Below are 17,570 nucleotides of genomic sequence, written 5' to 3' on the forward strand. Positions count from 1 at the left end.
AAGGCTGGGTTTGAACTTTTCTTTGTTAGTACAAAAAACGCAACCAGAAATGGCAGTCAATGGACACCTGCCAGATTGGGACAAATCTGCAAACACTGGGATGACACACCACATAAAACATTTGGGGTCAAAATTACCTATACTGTATGGCCTTTCAAGGTAGAAATACTCTTTTGTGTTTTGTAAATTTTATCTAAAAACGATGTTAGACTAAAATATACAGTATTCAGGAAAAGTCAAGGACCTGTACCAATTCAACAACTGTATAAACGATTGCCTTGGCCATAGTAGCTGGCTGATTCTTAGATTTCTGGCTTTATTACTGTATACTTGAAAAATAAAACATTGTAAAAACACTAATCATCTATATAAACTTCATTGTCATATTCTCAGGAATAATGCCTGAGAATGGTTAAGAATTATAAGTTATCTAACAGTTTTATGGAACATTTATGCAACATGTCATTACCATCACATGGTTAATAATTTATATAAAATAAAAATAAAATGGCTAGATGGTGCTTAAAAAAAAGAATAATAATAATTGTGTATTCATACATTACATTTGATATAACTGTTCTCAGAATGATCTTATTTTAATTTCAACCATATTTGTTGGAATTGCAATGTCAAATTATTAAAGATATTCCTTAATTTCACTCTGAAACAGTACATTTACTCTTAACACTTTCAGTGCCGGCCATTAACGTTGATTATTACATGGTGTTTTCACATTAGCCGAAATGCTTGCTTGTGATTGGTCAATAGCGCTCGTCAGAGGTCCGATATTACTCGATAACGGACCTCTGTGGAACAATAATGACCGCTGTGCGCAGCTGTTCGCAATCAAGCCCCATGTTTCAGTGCAATTAGACACACCTGCCGGGCTGCCGGCGATAATAATAATCACTTTATTTGGGCTGACAGAGCCACAGAACTGCGTCTGCATTTGATCTCGTCTTGTCGATTTTGTAAAATGAATTAGGTATATTGTTAGTAAGTTAGCCATGTAATAAGCGGGATAATGTATAGCTATACTCGGTCATCATCGCAAAATAATTGACCTTCACTGACGTTTAAAACACCTCACCGAGGCGGCTCGGTATTTTAAACTCTGTGTCGGTCAATTATTTTGCGACAATGACCTCGTAGCTATACCCTTACTTAATGTCCTTGAGTGCCATCATCCACTTCAATGATAGCGTTAAAAACGCATAATCTATGTTTTAAATTATTGCTATGTGTCTAATCTGCCCGTCGCTTATCAATGACTTGTTTGCAGTCAACATTGTCGAAACGGATTGTTTTTTAATCGGTTCATATCCTTTTTATAGCATTTCGAAAAGCTATCGTTTTCTTGAAAATTTCCGGAAAATAGAAAGATTCTGTCATAAACGGCATTTATTGGAATATTCTCGAATACACTAGACACGACACATTGTCATTTGTCGGCCTATTTATGAATCATTTTCAAATAAACGCTAGATTATCGATAGTATATGTGTACTTATGCACGCTATATAAGCGAGCTGAGAAATCGATTCTCTTATTTCCTCAACAGCACACACACACACACAAACATGGGGGACCCTGATGTAAACAAGATGAAAGTCTTTCTCTGGTCTGCATCCCCTTAACAATTGTGTGTATTGAGCTGTACTGTATTGTCCCCATTCTGCAATCTGTTAATAAAGTTTTCAATCAATCAATCAAACACACACACATATACACATAAGGGACACGCTGTTATCTCAGTGAAGACAGCTCTGATTATCCTAAAACTGGTAACATAGACTCCTTACCTTAGATCAGAAGTTCTCCAAAAAGATTATTCCAATTCCTGATCGCCATTCCAAATATCGATCGCGTTTATTGATTGATTATTGGCTGCTGTAAATATATATTCCAGGCTGCTTTCCATCTCGTGATCACTTCCCTCTTCATCAGATCCCTCGCCAGCATAGTGGAGCCAGTAGGCTCCCCCCCCCACAGATCCACCAGTGTAATCGAATGGCCTGCAGTTACACAGGGATATACGATAGGGGGCAGTATTTTCCCATCGGAGATCCTAGAGGGGCTGCTGTACCAACGGGAGACTCGGTTGATGAAATATGATATCAGATCGCTAATAAAAAAATCAAACGACAATTCGCGTCGTCGGCACTCAACGGGGGGCATGAAATGACGACATAATACGTCGCTGGCACTCAAAGTGTTAAAATACATAAATAATTTGTATATTTTCTTAGTTTTTCACAATTGCTAAAACACATTTCATGAAACTGCCCTCCCTTTTCCCAAAACTAAACACAAAACACTTTTCTCAAGCTACACAAAACCTCACATTCTCTTTTCAAAACCAAACTACAGTATCACACCAAAACAGTTGCCCATATGCTCAAAAGCAAACTTTGACACCAAAATCCCTCTCAAGGCCTGCACAAATGTAAACAGTACTAAGCATCATTACACATGTGACAGAGTGGGTCTGTCACTGACTCCGAGGCAGCACGCACACACACATACACACAACATTCACTCATCATATACATTCATACATAATCAAACATGTATATGTAGACACCTGAATATTTTCAACAATAATTCAATGTGTCTAACCTAATTCTTTGTACTCTACTGTGTTCAGGATAACGTTGTGTAAACTCCCCTTTCTAACATTGACAGTTGATAGTGGAGCGTGCACTGGACTGCCGCCAGGGGGAGCTGGTGTGACGTTGGGCACGACAGATGGCAGAAGAGGAAGAGAGGGATGAAGGGAGACCTCCGACAGTGGAACAGCCTCTTCGTTGTTTCTACACAGATGGGAGCGGACGCGTAGAGTGGAGCTCTAGAGACTAAGGACACGCGAGATATGACCCCCGTCTAGGGGCGGGTTAGTAATGTCGTATGCGATAGCTTAGCTTCCAGTTAAGGCTAAAGAGACTTTGTGAACAAGGAAGCAGACGAGCTACTGCCGAAGAGTGTGGTAGATATTGACCACGTTGCGTTTTAGTTAAAGTATAGGCGTCATGGCAGGGGGTCGCTTGATCCACAGCTTAGCTTCAGTTAGGCCTAGGGACACAGTTTAGCCCGCGTGTCACAGCAGCGGACACCTCCACGGACGTCGCCGGACTACACCCATCTCCAGCCGTCACCTGCCTAACGTCAACCCAGCCCGCCCCTGCCTGTCGCAGGGGACAAACACGGGACCGTCCGACGGCCATCTCGCAACGCGGACATTCGTTGCGGGAGCAGGCCCGCCTGGGTTAAGTACACACGAGCCAGTTACAGTGAGCACTCCGACTGCTGGAGCCCGGGGTAAACATTCTCTTCGTGCGGCGCAAGCCCTTAAAGAGGCGAAGAGGAACTGCCGGCTTAGGTAGGACTTTTGTTTTCAATGTGGGTCCATTGTCTGTTGGTTAACTGTGTATTGAAATGTGTTGTGTGATAGCCCAGCATTTCAACCCTTAAAGGGGAGCTAACAGGGTAGCTAAAGAGGCTAACAGGGGAGCTAACAGGGGAGCTAACAGGGGAGCTAAAGAGGCTAACAGGGGAGCTAACAGCAGCAGCTAAAGAGGCTAACAGGGGAGCTAACAGCAGCAGCTAAAGAGGCTAACAGGGGAGCTAACAGGGTAGCTAAAGAGGCTAACAGGTGAGCCAACAGGGGAGCTAACAGCAGCAGTTAAAGAGGCTAATATGGGAGCTAACAGCAACAGCTAAAGAGGCTAACAGGGGAGCTAACAGGGTAGCTAAAGAGGCTAACAGGGGAGCTAACAGGGGAGCTAACAGCAGCAGCTAAAGAGGCTAACAGGGGAGCTAACAGCAGCAGCTAAAGAGGCTAACAGGGGAGCGGGAAGAGCTGTATTGAAATGGGTTGTGTGATAGCCCAGCATTTCCACCCTTAAAGGGACGGGGTCCATGGCTGTGTATTGACCGGTGTGGAAAGAGAGTTGGGCATTGTGTTGGGTAAGGAGGAAGCGCTTTGTTCATTGGGTTGCGTAAGCGGGAAGGGCTTTAATCATTGTGCCTCGTGTAAGCGGGAAGAGCTTTGGGTCATTGTGCCTCGTGTAAGCGGGAAGAGCTTTGGGTCATTGTGCCTCGTGTAAGCGGGAAGAGCTTTGGTCTTTGTGCCTTGTGATAACAATATAATAGTTTCAGTAAAGAAAACAAAATGGGATCACTGTGTGCGTGTCTGTTAATGTGTTGTATTGTTTAACCCCTTCTTACCCACAGCCTATACATCATTGGGACAGGTCTCTGCTGCAAGGAAAGGTACTGCTTTGGAGAAAGTATATCATCCATCACTACTGCCACCGGGTGTGGGAGGGTGCGGGAGGTATTAGGAGAAGTGTGGATGTGTGGGGAATTACTGCGAGTCGCCCTGGAGGGCAAGAAGGACCAGCGCACCACCCCTAGGTTAGTAAATCCTAGGCCCCATCCACTCCCTCTGCTAAAGCTCCACTCTAATACCCCTGCACTACAATCGGGGATGCAGCCGGACTCAGATCTGCTGCGTTCCCACTACCTGGTGCCAGTGTACATCTACTCTCATAAAGTAGGGATAATCCACCCTGCTACACATACATGTTCATTAATCTTATCATACATGCTGTTAACAGAATTCAACTATAGGGCGACAATAATGTGTTCAAGAGGCATGGTTTCTATCTTGAGCTTGAACTGGCGTGACTTCTTTTATTCACATGGTAAGCAGCAGTAACACAAGTCTTCTCTCACTGAGAGACATTGGGGGAGAGAACGAAATGGGTGGATACCTTTTCTTTTATACTCGCCATAAGGTAGAGTACCTGGGTGGCTCCGCCTAGAGCACCCTCTAGTGGGAACAGATATATATGCAACTAGACAGTCACTGGTGGAGACAATTATATATGCAGGTAAACAGTTACTAGTGTAAACAGCCATATGTACAGTTAGACAGTTACTAACAATCCTACACAGAGCCTCTGATCTCAACACTCCCACTTAGGTTGCATTAGCATACTGGCTGACTTCTGGGAAAAACATTTAACAAAGGAAATAATATAATCCCCAAAAACATCCATAGGGTATGACAGTCAATATCTTCACGTTAAACATGACCTTTGCAAATCCCTTCAATTATAATTTGAAACAGGCTCCCTCATAGTATCTATTACTCTGTCGTCCATTGGACAGTAAACCGGTGTCATTCTTTCTTATCTGATGACATACCTGATGAGATGATATTATTTATAATGACATGTTTACATCTATATTGACACATTGGGTTCCTAGTAATCACAATGGTCCCCTGGTTGTCCCCATAAACAACAGTCTTCATATATACACAGTGTTCATCATTTTAAACGGTTTTGACAGAACGCCCATTCTTCAAAAACACCATATTCGGTATTGAGGATATATATCAATTACCTACTGCATTTTGAACAATACATTCACAACCTTATCTTCATCACCCCGAGCAGTTGCTCTAGATAAACACATTTTGCATTGTCATAGCTAGAAACATATACTCAGCTTCACAGGCTGATAGTATCCCTGTAGGCTCTAAGCCCTTAAACCTTTGTTGTCTTTTCTGAAACACCGCTGTCCGTCTGCAGCACCTCTGGGATAACGGAAAAACATATTTTTGACGTAGTTCAATTATTCTCTGTGGGGTCAACAAACATACTATGACACTCTTACTCACTACAGAACATAGGTCAGGGCGAGTACAGGTTGTCCAACAGAATGAAGCTACCCACAGTTTATCTATACATTTCTTACTTCAGTCAAAAACATCTCAGGACCTTTTCCCACATATCTCCTCTGGGATATTTTTACACAGTTGGCAGACTGTTCGAAGTCCATACCTATAAAATGGTTTAACCTGCCTAGGTCTTTCTTTTGTGGTCTGGAGCGATGATCAAAACCTCCACTTCTGTATTTTAAACATAGAATTACCTCTGTACTTTAACATTGTAAACCACCCACCTTTGTACTTAAACATGGGGTTAAACATAAGATCCATTTCAGTATTTTAAACCTGGTAACTCATCCACCTCTGTACTTAAACATGGGACCAAACATAGGACTAATTTCTTCAGCATTTAATAAATGTTCTATGAACCATACTTTGTATTTACCGTGGTCTTCAATACCCTCCTGGATCGAATACAACCACTTGTCTGTCTGTCCTCTGGCAACTTGGTTGAATACATCCATTTCCCTCCCACTGTATGTCTGCCCTCTTCGGGGACAATGTGGCCTCTTTAAAGGTCGGGTTTACCCCACTGACTACCCTGTAGTACAGGGGTGGGCAATTATTTTTCCCGGGGGGCCGAATGAGCAACTGAAAATATGTTGGGGGGCCGGGCCAAAATTCCAAACTCAATTATGCATAATATACATTTTATTTCTATTTAAAAAGCAGTAAATGGCATTGTTTTGACCCCTGGTAAGAGTTATTATTTGGCAATTAAAAGGTGAGGTTAGCTTTCAAAAATATCATTTATTCAAATAGAATTTATTTCCAAAATGATAAACAAAATGTGAAACATTAATAACAAAGGGCATTTTGAGTTTCATATACTATTGAAACAAGGATTTTCTTAGCTTTCTAAAGACATCACATCATCTTATAGCAAAAATAAACAAGACATGTCACTGAACTGTGTAAAGAAAAGTGTCCCAGTTTTGTAGCCTTTTTTACTTTACATGCCTATATTAAACATTTAATGTTTTCAGAACTGTGCAAAAAAAAGAAGAAAAAAAGATCAAGTGTCCCATTTCACTTGTTATATTTCCACATTTTAGTGTTCTTCAGTTCTTTTTTTTCATTCAGTGTGAGAAATCCAGTCTCTGTTGAGCTTTAACAAGTCCATCAAAGTCAGGTTGCATGTCTGAGGTGGAGATGCGAAGCACAGCCTCCAGATGTTCATCAGTGAGAGAGGGTCTGTACCTGGACTTGGTAAACGTCATGACTGAGAATGTCTGTTCACATATGTAGGTGGATCCAAAGAGAACCAACATCTTCTGAGCATGTCTCCTAAGCGTATACTGTGCGTGTAAACGTTGACATAAAAAAAAGAAAGTAAAAAAAAAAAAAAAAAAAAAAAATATTAAAAAATTTTTTTTTTTATTTTTTATTTTTTTATTTTTTTTATCATGTAATCTTTCGCGGGCCGGTCAGAATCATCCCGCGGGCCGGATCCGGCCCGCGGGCCGTACAATGCCCAGGTCTGCTGTAGTAGTACTCAATGGGGGTAGGTGTATTGTCCTCCTCGTCACTCCCTTTCCTGGCATAGCCTGTCAGACATTCTGGGGATTTGTGTTCCCTTGTGGAATACCTCCCACTGCTTGGGGCACTTGACGTCACCCTCAGGTGCTTCTCGTCATCGCCCTCTGGGGGTTGCTGACTGTCTGTCTGCACAACTGTACTACTACACTGGGGTGATGTGTTTCTATTTCTACACACCTTGCTCTGGAGTCCAGCTCTGGCTCCTCTGTCTGTGTCTCGCTCTCACAGGTTGTCTTCGTGACAAACTTGACTAGCATGTGTTTCTGCACTCTCCCGTTACCGGGGTGATAAACTAGGAAAGCAGGACTTCCTCTGTCGTGTCCTACGAAAAATCCTTTTACATCTTTGGACTTGGGTTTTCCCCTGTCCTGCAGGTACGCATAACACACTGATCCAAATCGGTGCATTCTGGCTAGATTACACTTCTTTCCTGTCAGCGCTGTATACGGAGTGGTGCCCGAGTGCTTATTAAAGCACCAGCCCCAGCGCCGACGGGTGGACCGGGTGAGAGCCGAGATCTACCTACCGCCACCGGAGGGCTCTGCCGTCGCTGCATGGCCGAGCTGCGCAGCAGGGAGGAGGGCACTGCAGCCCCAGCGTCGACGGGTAACCAGGGGAGCTGAATCCTACCGCCACCGGAGGGCTCTGCCGTCGCTGGATTCTCCGAGCTGTGCAGCAGGGAGGCCAGCATCCCATGATTCGCAGATTACCTATCCAGGTTGCCGCACATCGTCAACCTCGAGGAGGAGAGGGATAATGTGACAGAGTGGGTCTGTCACTGACTCCGAGGCAGCACGCACGCACGCACACATACACACAACATTCACTCATCATATACATTCATACATAATCAAACATGCATACATGTTCATTAATCTAACCATACATGCATTCATACATATATTTATTTATTGTGTTGTGTTGTGTACATATATTTATTTATTGGGTTGTGTATATATATTTATTTATTGGGTTGTGAGGGTATTGGTGTTGGAGGTTGTCTGATTTTAATGTGTATAGGAAACTAACTAATTAACGAAGCTAATTAATTGATATGTAGCACCTGTTTAGTTTGGTTAATTTAATTATGTGTGGCACCTGTGGAGAGGAGGAGTCCAGGGTGTTCATGAGGGCTGCGGCCCAAGGAGTTTTTGGTTCTTGCCTGCGTTAGTTACAGTGAAGGTAACAGAGGGAAGCGCCGTGAGTGTTATGTTAGTCTCTGTGTGGGGCTTCACCAGAACCACGGTTGCAAAAAGGGTAACCAGGGGAGCTCCACACAGTAAGTGTTTTGTCTGTCAACGTGAGGTTATTGTGGAACCCACCTGACAGACTGCAGTGGTAGAAGTCGAGGGGAAGAGGAAAAGGACCCCGTCACAACACACAACAACAAATAATTAATTGAAAACACAATGTTCAAAATGTGAGAATGTACTTTTTACAGTTTCACAACTGCCAGGACGCGTGAATACTTTCGGCAACCAACATGCCCTTCCGCGTTGCTCTGATTGGCCAGCGATCGGCCAGCCCTCTACGCTCGTTTTTCCCCTACGCCGGTAACGCGTGCATGCGCATTTTCTTTTTGACGGCACTCACACGCCAAGCAGGTTTTCGCCACAGCTGTGCAGGTTTTAATAGCAGGTTTTAATAGGTTTTGCCGCAGCGGCGGCGGCAGGTTTGAATAGGTTTTGCCGCAGTGTCCACTGACACTGAACTAGTGGTTGACTTTGTGGGCTCAGGATCTTTAGTTTGAGCGATTACATCCAAATGAGTTTAATTTAAATGTACTTACAGTCGGCATCAGAACATGTATCCATAACACACTCAATATGTCTGCTGTCTTAGGGTCCTATATTAGTTGTTCCACTGCTCAGAGTCGAAGGGGCAGCTCCATGTTTATATTTTAGTTAGATTTCACCAAGACTCATTTAGTCCGGTAATACAGTATGTTAACCTACCTATAGACCAACACAATACCTTCTCATTTAGTCTGGTGATACAGTATGTTAACCTACCTATAGACATACACAATACCTTCTCATTTAGTCTGGTGATATGTCATGTTAACCTACCTATAGACCAACACAAGACCTTCTCATTTAGTCTGGTGATACAGTATGTTAACCTACCTATAGACCAACACAAGACCTTCTCATTTAGTCTGGTGATACAGTATGTTAACCTACCTATAGACCAACACAAGACCTTCTCATTTAGTCTGGTGATACAGTATGTTAACCTACCTATACCTACACAATACCTTCTCATTTAGTCTGGTGATATGTCATGTTAACCTACCTATAGACCTAAACAATACCTTCTCATTTAGTCTGGTGATACAGTATGTTAACCTACCTATATAGACCAACACAAGACCTTCTCATTGAGTCTGGTTATACAGTATGTTAACCTACCTATAGACCAACACAAGACCTTCTCATTTAGTCTGGTGATACAGTATGTTAACCTACCTATACCTATGTAGCCGGTGTGATCTTAACTGCGTTGTGTATTTCGTTCGACCCCTGTTAAGGGATCGCCCTGAGTGGGAATTGAACCCCGGTCTCTCTGTACCGGGGCCGACAGCACAGACCACTGTACCAAGAGGTGAATCCACCTCTTGCTTCCGGGTCTGGATGCCTCTGGGGAGTGAGTTTAACTTGCAGTACCGCTTACTAACTGCGGTACCTCGGTTACACCCATAGGCGCCTGGCCATAAGAGCACTCGGAGCATCTGCTCTCCCACTATTGAACTTGGGGGAGCAAGGGTATGATCTTGCTCCACCACTTTTTGATCATATGAAAAATATGATATACCCCCCCCCCAATATATAAATCTAACCATAACTACGTAATTTCAATCAAATTAATAATACGCAATGACACTTAATAACAAGTTTTTAAGTTTCCAAAGATTGCGAACCCCCCCCCCCCCCCCCCTGCCCCATTATGGTTTGATCCAGTGCCTCCCATCTCCAGCGCGTAGACCTTGGCGCACAGCGCTGCAGTCTGGCTGCAGGTAGGCTGAGTGTAAATATCAAAGCCCACAGAGTGTGTCATAATATTGGTGGCAGGCAGGCAGGCTTTTCCAGTAAGTTGTTCAAATAAAAGGATTATGTTAGACATAAGTTACTATTGAGTGGTAGTAGAACTTCTACGGTTCTACCACGCAATACAATAAAAGTGTTTCACGGTCCCGAATTGCGATCTGGTCATACGGTTTCCTCGAATAAATAATAATAACGTTTCCCTCTCTGGTTGGCGTTAGCTATAGTGCTAGCCGCTAGCTAACGTTATCTAGATATGTGGTGTGAGCTGGATGACGTTGACTTCATTTGCAAACGTTAACGCTATCTATATGGCAGACGAGCAGGGCCGGATTAACGACGGCCGCGGCCCGTGGGCCTATAGTGACGAGGGGCCTCCATTTTTTTTTTTTTTTTACTTTTCTTTTTTGAGATCGATGTCATGATTGTGCACTGCAGACTCAGGGAGGAGGCAGAGAAGGAGAGAAAGAGACACAAGATTTACAGGTAATGGAAATATATCTTTTTTCTCTTTCTTATTAAAAACTTGGCCTATTTGAAAGGAGATTGATTTAATAAAAATGAATGAGCGAAAAATCAATATACAGTGTATATACAGTATATATATATATTAATATATTATTATTATAGTAATTGGCTATCATACTGCAATATAAACTGAGTTTTATAGTGAAAAGAGCAGCTTTATTGGTCAAGATTGAAGGCTCTATATTGCAGGAAATTGCACGTACAGGTTCATTAAATTTAAAAAAAAATCTGCCATGGAGGGGGTCGTGCCGGACACCCTCCAAACCACCCCTTGCCTGTCCAAAACAAAATTAAATAGAATAAAAAAAAAATAATAATAATCTTGCACCCCCACTTTCAACTATAACTAGGCGGCCATGGTTACACCTACACAATACCTTGTCATTTAGTCTGGTGATATCATGTCATGTTAACCTACCTATATAGACCTACACAATGCCTTCTCATTTAGTCTGGTGATACAGTATGTTAACCTACCTATAGACCTACAATAATAATAATAGCAATAGCAATAATACTTAGACAAACGCACGCAATTGGCACAAGTGTAAATTATGCATTCGTCACTACGTAGGCGTTGGAGTATATAGTATATAGCGCGGCGTATATTGATGCAGGTAGGTATTATCTGATGCAGCTAGGTATTATCATGCTATACCCGCTTATTATTATTAACCAGCGTTGCTAATATGGCGTGTTCTGTGATGCCCATTTATTATTATTAACCAGGGGGATTATCGCGTCGCGTATTAACCTGGGGGAGCCTCATGCGCGGCGTAGCATGTAAACAAGCACTTGGGGGGAGCCTCATGTGCATGCGCGGCGTAGGGGGTAAATGAGCGTAGAGCGCTGGTATTCACGCAGGAGAGCGCTGGCCAACGCTGGCCAATCAGAGCAACACGGAAGGGCATGTTGGTTGCCGAAAGTATTCACGCTGCCAGGACCCATTTTTAGAAACCTTCTTATCTGTTCTCAAAATATATGTATTGGGCATTTATAGATTTGTGTGTTTCATAGGAATAGTATGTAAATTACCGTAAGAAAATTAAGAAAATAGTTATCACAACTCAATGCAAAAATGTGTAAACACTATGGAGGATCCATTACAGACAACAATACATGTAAAAAATGTAAAACACAATGGGTCTCATTCCCGAACGGATTTACGACCAAACATTTCCTCTTAGGCAGATTTCTGCCCATTTAAGACATTAGGGCTGGTAGCGCGATTCCCCAAATTTTCCTGAGATCGGATTTGACTGTGGCTGAGAGCAGATTTAAGAGTGCTGAGGAGCACACTTATGATTGATTGACTAATTGAACATTTTATTAACTTGACAGACTGTGTTCTCATAGTGATTCCTTCATGTCAACGCTACAGGCCTCCTTGGAATTAATTACTTAATCATAATTAAAATAAATATGACAATATTTGTACGATAAGAAATTACGCATTTGATGTCGGAAAAATAAATAATATGGATTCATCTGATCACAGGGCAGCTGGATTAACCATATCTGAACCAGCTATTTTGGACAAATGTATAATTACTTTAATTACTCAGATATTCAAACACAATTATGTAATTATTGTGAAATGATTGAAAATAATAATTATGTAACCTTCGCGCACCCCACTAAAACACTGCACACGGTGTACCCTTTGGGACGTTTTCTGTCCCATGTACTTTACATGTAATATATATATATTTACTTATGAATTTCTTTTAAAAAAAATTTTATGAATACCATTATTAACTTCAGTCCTCACCATACATATAAAATATTCATTCATTTTCAGGATTTTAACCCCTTAAATACCAGTTTGTGTGATTGAAGCATGGCTTATTTTCAAGACAAAAAACACTAAGGGTTAATTATTTTCCATCCCATAAATGCTAATGTTATTTTTTTTGGGGTGGGATTATGAGAGCCTGGAGTGTCGAAGATTGGCAAAAAAAATAAGTTTGATACATAAAATTTTTTTGTGCAGTGACACAGTGTATAAAACACTGCACACAGTGTACCCTTTGGGACGTTTTCTGTCCCATGTACTTTACATGTAATATATATATATTTACTTATGAATTTCTTTTACATTTTTTTTTATGAATACCATTATTAACTTCAGTCCTCAACATACATATAAAATATTCATTCATTTTCAGGATTTTAACCCCTTAAATAGCAGTTTGTGTGATTGAAGCGTGGCTTATTTTCAAGACAAAAAACACTAAGTGTTAATTATTTTCCATCCCATAAATTCTAATGTATAATCTTTGATTTTGAGAGCCTGGAGTGTCGAAGATTGGCAAAAAAAATAAGTTTGATACATAAAAATGTTTTGTGCAGTGACACAGTGTATAAAACACTGCATACGGTGTACCCTTTGGTCAAAAAACTTCCCTATTGACTCCCATGTTAAACACGTTCAATCTGCAATGGCGTCGTTTTCAAAAAAAGTGTTTAACATGGGAGTCAATAGGGAAGTTTTTTGACCAAAGGGTACACCGTGTGCAGTGTTTTTTTGCAGGGCACATTTTTTTAACTATAGAGTAAAATATATATATATATATTTTGCAGACTTCATCTTTTGCCCCAGAAAAACTGTCTGACTTAATTTCAGGGGATATGCAATAAATCAAGACAAGGTTATCCCAAGTACAGTATGTACAGTATCTACAGTTGGGACGTTTTTTGTCCCAGGGGTGCAGGACGTTTTTTACATTTTTTTTGTTGATCTTTTTCCCCCTCCTTTTTCCTTTGATTTTCTCCCATCCCAATGTTAGTCATTATGCCAATTCCTAATCCCCTTCCTGGTCGCTGCGCACTTACCCCCCACAGTCGGTCTGGGAGAGTGGAGGCTATCACGTGCTTCCTCCGACACACATCTAGCCAATCAACCGCTTCTTTTCACCTGGCAGCGCGGACTCTCACTGAGAGGGTGTAACGTGTGGAAGGATCACACTAACCCCCTTAGATCCTATCCGCGCTGAGCAGGCGCCCCGACCGAACTGTAGGAGTTGCTGTTTACAACGACCCGGACCCACCCCTCCAGCTTGCCCACCCTCTAATACTGCCAATTGTATTAGTGTGAAAGGCCAGCCAAGCTGGTGACAACGCCGGAGCTGTGAGCTGGATTCGAACAGGCGAATCCAGCGTCTCCGGCGTTTGGTGACGAACGCAATCTCCACTACGCCACCTGAGGTGCAGGAAGGTTTTAATGCCTTCTGTGGAATTTGTATTTCTTATTTGTTACATATCTGTTTTAATGATTAATTATATACATTTGAAAGAATGCAGGTCAACATGCAATATATCCCATTGATTGGTATACAATGGGACAGACCTTTGTTTGATATATAAACCTGCATTCCTTCGAATAATCATTAATCAATTAAACTTATATTGAAATACACTATATAGCCTATACGCTAACACTTAAATGACAGTGGATAAATAAATAAATAAGAACTAAAGCTAATCGTGTGGAAATAGACTGCATTAATATTCCATAAGTCTTGTGTGCGCCAGTATAGCCTACGTGTCTAATGAATGAACAGTATATAGGCTTATATTATTCTAATTACTTGTTTCATTAGGATTTAGTAGATACTATATATATGCTCTGCCCTATGTACAGTATAAGTACAGTCTGTACTTAGGGCAGAGCATATAGTATCTACTAAATCCTAATGAAACAAGTCATTAATGGAATAATAAGCCTATACTGCGTTCATTCATTACGCGCATAGGCTATACAGTACTGCGCACGCGCGCGCGTGTGTGTGCACGCGCGCGTTGCGGCAGGTGCCCGAGCTGTACTATATATGATGCCAATACAATTAATCTAATCTAATTTCGATGGGTCGCAAAACGCTTCCGCATCCATTTTCCCATGGCTGCATCATTAGTTGCCTTATAAGGAGCTCTGGAGGCGTTGTTTTGTATGAAAATGACCTGAACGGGGACGCGCGTTCGCGTTTCAGACTGGTGCCATTTCCCAACGCAGATATCTCAGGTGCGAACGTTTGAGACACTTAAGACATATTACCAGCGTGTTGAGGACTCAGAGTGAACTTGTCATTGATTCTGTCTCAGTCGGTTCCAAGATAAGTCTTCCAAGAGAACTCTTTGGAAAATATTGGGGAATGAGACCCAATGAGTTAAGCAAAGATGGCAGAAAATAATGTGAAAAGCGTTTTTTTCATAAATATTTACCCCAAGGACAAATAAAAGTCCCCTGAATTCCAAGAATCACCCAGTCACTGTATCTATCTCTCTGCCATGCTCAAAGGCTGACCGGACATCATTGGGCCTGGCCACTTTGATCTTGTTCTTGTTGTTAATCATGTAAATGCCATTGTCAGCTATAGAATTGGTGTGGCAGTGGTCGGCACTTCCACACAGTTGGCCTAGCTGCTTCACCTCCTTTTTAAAGGCCTTGCTGAAGGTGTAATAGATGAAGGTATTGTAGACGGTGGAGGTCTTTGCGAACATGCAGGGCAGCAGGCTGACCAAGGGGGGAATGGAGTTACTGTCACGGTAGATTGACCACAGGCTCACCACACCATAGGGCGCCCAGCAGCCGATGAAGCCTACGCTGATCAGGACAGCAATCTGAAACAAGAGCAGGCACAAGGAGGAAATGTAGCGACAACAGCATTCTGAATTTGAAAATCGGATTATTAAATCCAGACTGACATTACATGGGCGATCTAGAGAAGCACTCAGGAGACTGCAAATCTCCACCAGGTGGCAGCCGGACAGTTCTTCTCTAGTAGCTTACGCATTAGGCTTAAGTGTAGGGGGCAGGGCAAAGTCAATGGGGCCATGCTCTTTGGGTGCACTGTTTACAGTGTACTGTACATGTGTACAGACTGGAGCGTGGTCCCATTGACTTTGCATTAGCTTTGTGGCTAAGACATGCAGATGCAGAATCTGTCTCATGTCGGCTGAGCCCTTCTTTTGGTCTAGGAAGTACAGAAGTAGAACTCGCCCTTTCTGAAGTCTATGACCTCCTTTTTAGCAGGTCTGTCATTTCTGCTGCTAGACCCTGTCTCGTCTCCTCCAGCTGGAGACATAATAGAGCATCACTGACCATAGAGGTCTCTGAACCACCTTCCCCCCTATAGTGGCAATTTACAAACAATTTCGTATTTCTTATTTGAAAGTCAAGATAGACCGCGCTCTCAATATTTGACACTGGGTGCTGCAATCCCATTTTAAATTTTTCTCCCATCCCAATTTCGTATTATCCAATTCTTCCCTCCCCTGTCTCGAACGTTGCTAGACTATGCCTCCCACTGGTCGGCTGCAATGTGGACCAAGCCTTGCATCACGTGTCCCCTCCGGTACACGAGGAGGCTGCTGTCGCATCTTTTCACCTGCACAGCGCAACCTCTCAGTGGCGAGGAGTAACGCGTGGGAGGCTCACGCTGCCCCCGATGCTTCCTGATTCTGCTGTACAGGTGCACCAACCGACCTGTAGGAGTCGCTGTCCACAACGTCCGATCCCCACCCACCGGCTTTCCCACCCCCTAATACTGCCAATTGTATTAGTATGAACGATCAGCCAAGCCGGAAGCAACGCAGAGAGCTGGGCTCGAACCCAGCATCTCCTGCGTTAGTGGCGAGCGCCTTGCCCACTGCGCCACTTAGCCGCACTGGTTCAACAAGTTTTAATCGCAGCTGTGTACAAACATGTTTCGGAACAGGTGTTCCTTCGTCAGTGTTAAGGCAAAGCTGTTGCAGTGGCTTAAACGAGGAAATATTGTGCACTTCACACGTTTCTATAATTGTTTTGTCGAAACCGGATAGCCTGTAGCCGGTACTTCCTGTACTTCCATTTTCACACTTTAGGAGGCATAGCTTTACTAGCCTACGTCTTACGTGCATTAGTCCTGCTCAGTGCTGTACACACGTTGGTGGGGGAGAGTGAAGGGTTGGAGGTTAGCAGGGAGAGCAGCCTTGTGTCACGATCAGGGCTCGAGCCTGCCAGACAAGGAGCAATCAGCGCGGCTGCAAGGGATTACCTAATCAAGAGGCTCCTATATCAACTGGCAGATCCTGTCATCCGGTGTCGCAGTGTTAAACTGCCTTCCCAGGTACGACGTCTCGACCTGAAGCCCTGCTACCCGCTCTTGTTGTTATTCCCTGTTCTAACCTCCCTCTCTTGTGCCCAAGGACCTCCGTTCCAGCGTGCCCGTCTGGACCCCTGGTGCTGGACTACGGAGTTCCTGTTCTCAACCCCGACACAGCCGGTGTCTACCTTGCTCCCTGTTATGTACCATGTTTTGGTTAATCCTGTGTCCTGTGTTTCAGCTGATTGCTGCTAATTGGACACCTGCCTGGCAGGCTCAAAGGCACTTCCCCACCCACACATGCACGGAGATTGCTACCAGGAAGACACTGTTGGAACAAGTGTCTCCCTATCTTACACCACTTTGATCTTTAGTTTGCACTGAATAGGATAATACGTATAGTCTTTTGGTTTAAACACAGACCATTGTGTGCCCTTATGTTGCTTCCCTCTGAGCCAGGGTCGTAACAATTGGGCGCTCGTCCGGGAGTGAATTTGGAAAACAGATACCCCTAGATTTGTTTGTTAAAAAAACGGGCTTGAGCCGGTCTTCAAACAGGTGAGTATGCCCTTATTTTGTGATTTGATTTGACTACCTGTATGCTGTTAAAATATTTAGTTTAGTGGACGCCACATG

The 17,570-nt window shown here is 42.9% G+C and overlaps 1 protein-coding gene across 1 annotated transcript in view; it reads right to left on the reverse strand.

Annotated features, from left to right (window-relative positions):
* Positions 1 to 15,108: 15,108 nt before the first annotated feature.
* The window catches only part of opn8b (opsin 8, group member b), a gene marked incomplete at both ends in the record, with an annotated part of 28,230 nt that continues 25,768 nt past the window's right edge, over positions 15,109 to 17,570 (reverse strand). Inside the window, one exon of the mRNA XM_084314225.1 lies at positions 15,109 to 15,471. Coding sequence (XP_084170351.1) covers positions 15,109 to 15,471 — 363 coding nt within the window. The remainder of the gene's footprint in view (positions 15,472 to 17,570) is intronic.

This window comes from Notolepis coatsorum, assembly GCF_963971535.1.
Source record: "Notolepis coatsorum genome assembly, chromosome: 5".
In the NCBI taxonomy this organism is placed as follows: Eukaryota; Metazoa; Chordata; class Actinopteri; order Aulopiformes; family Paralepididae; genus Notolepis; species Notolepis coatsorum.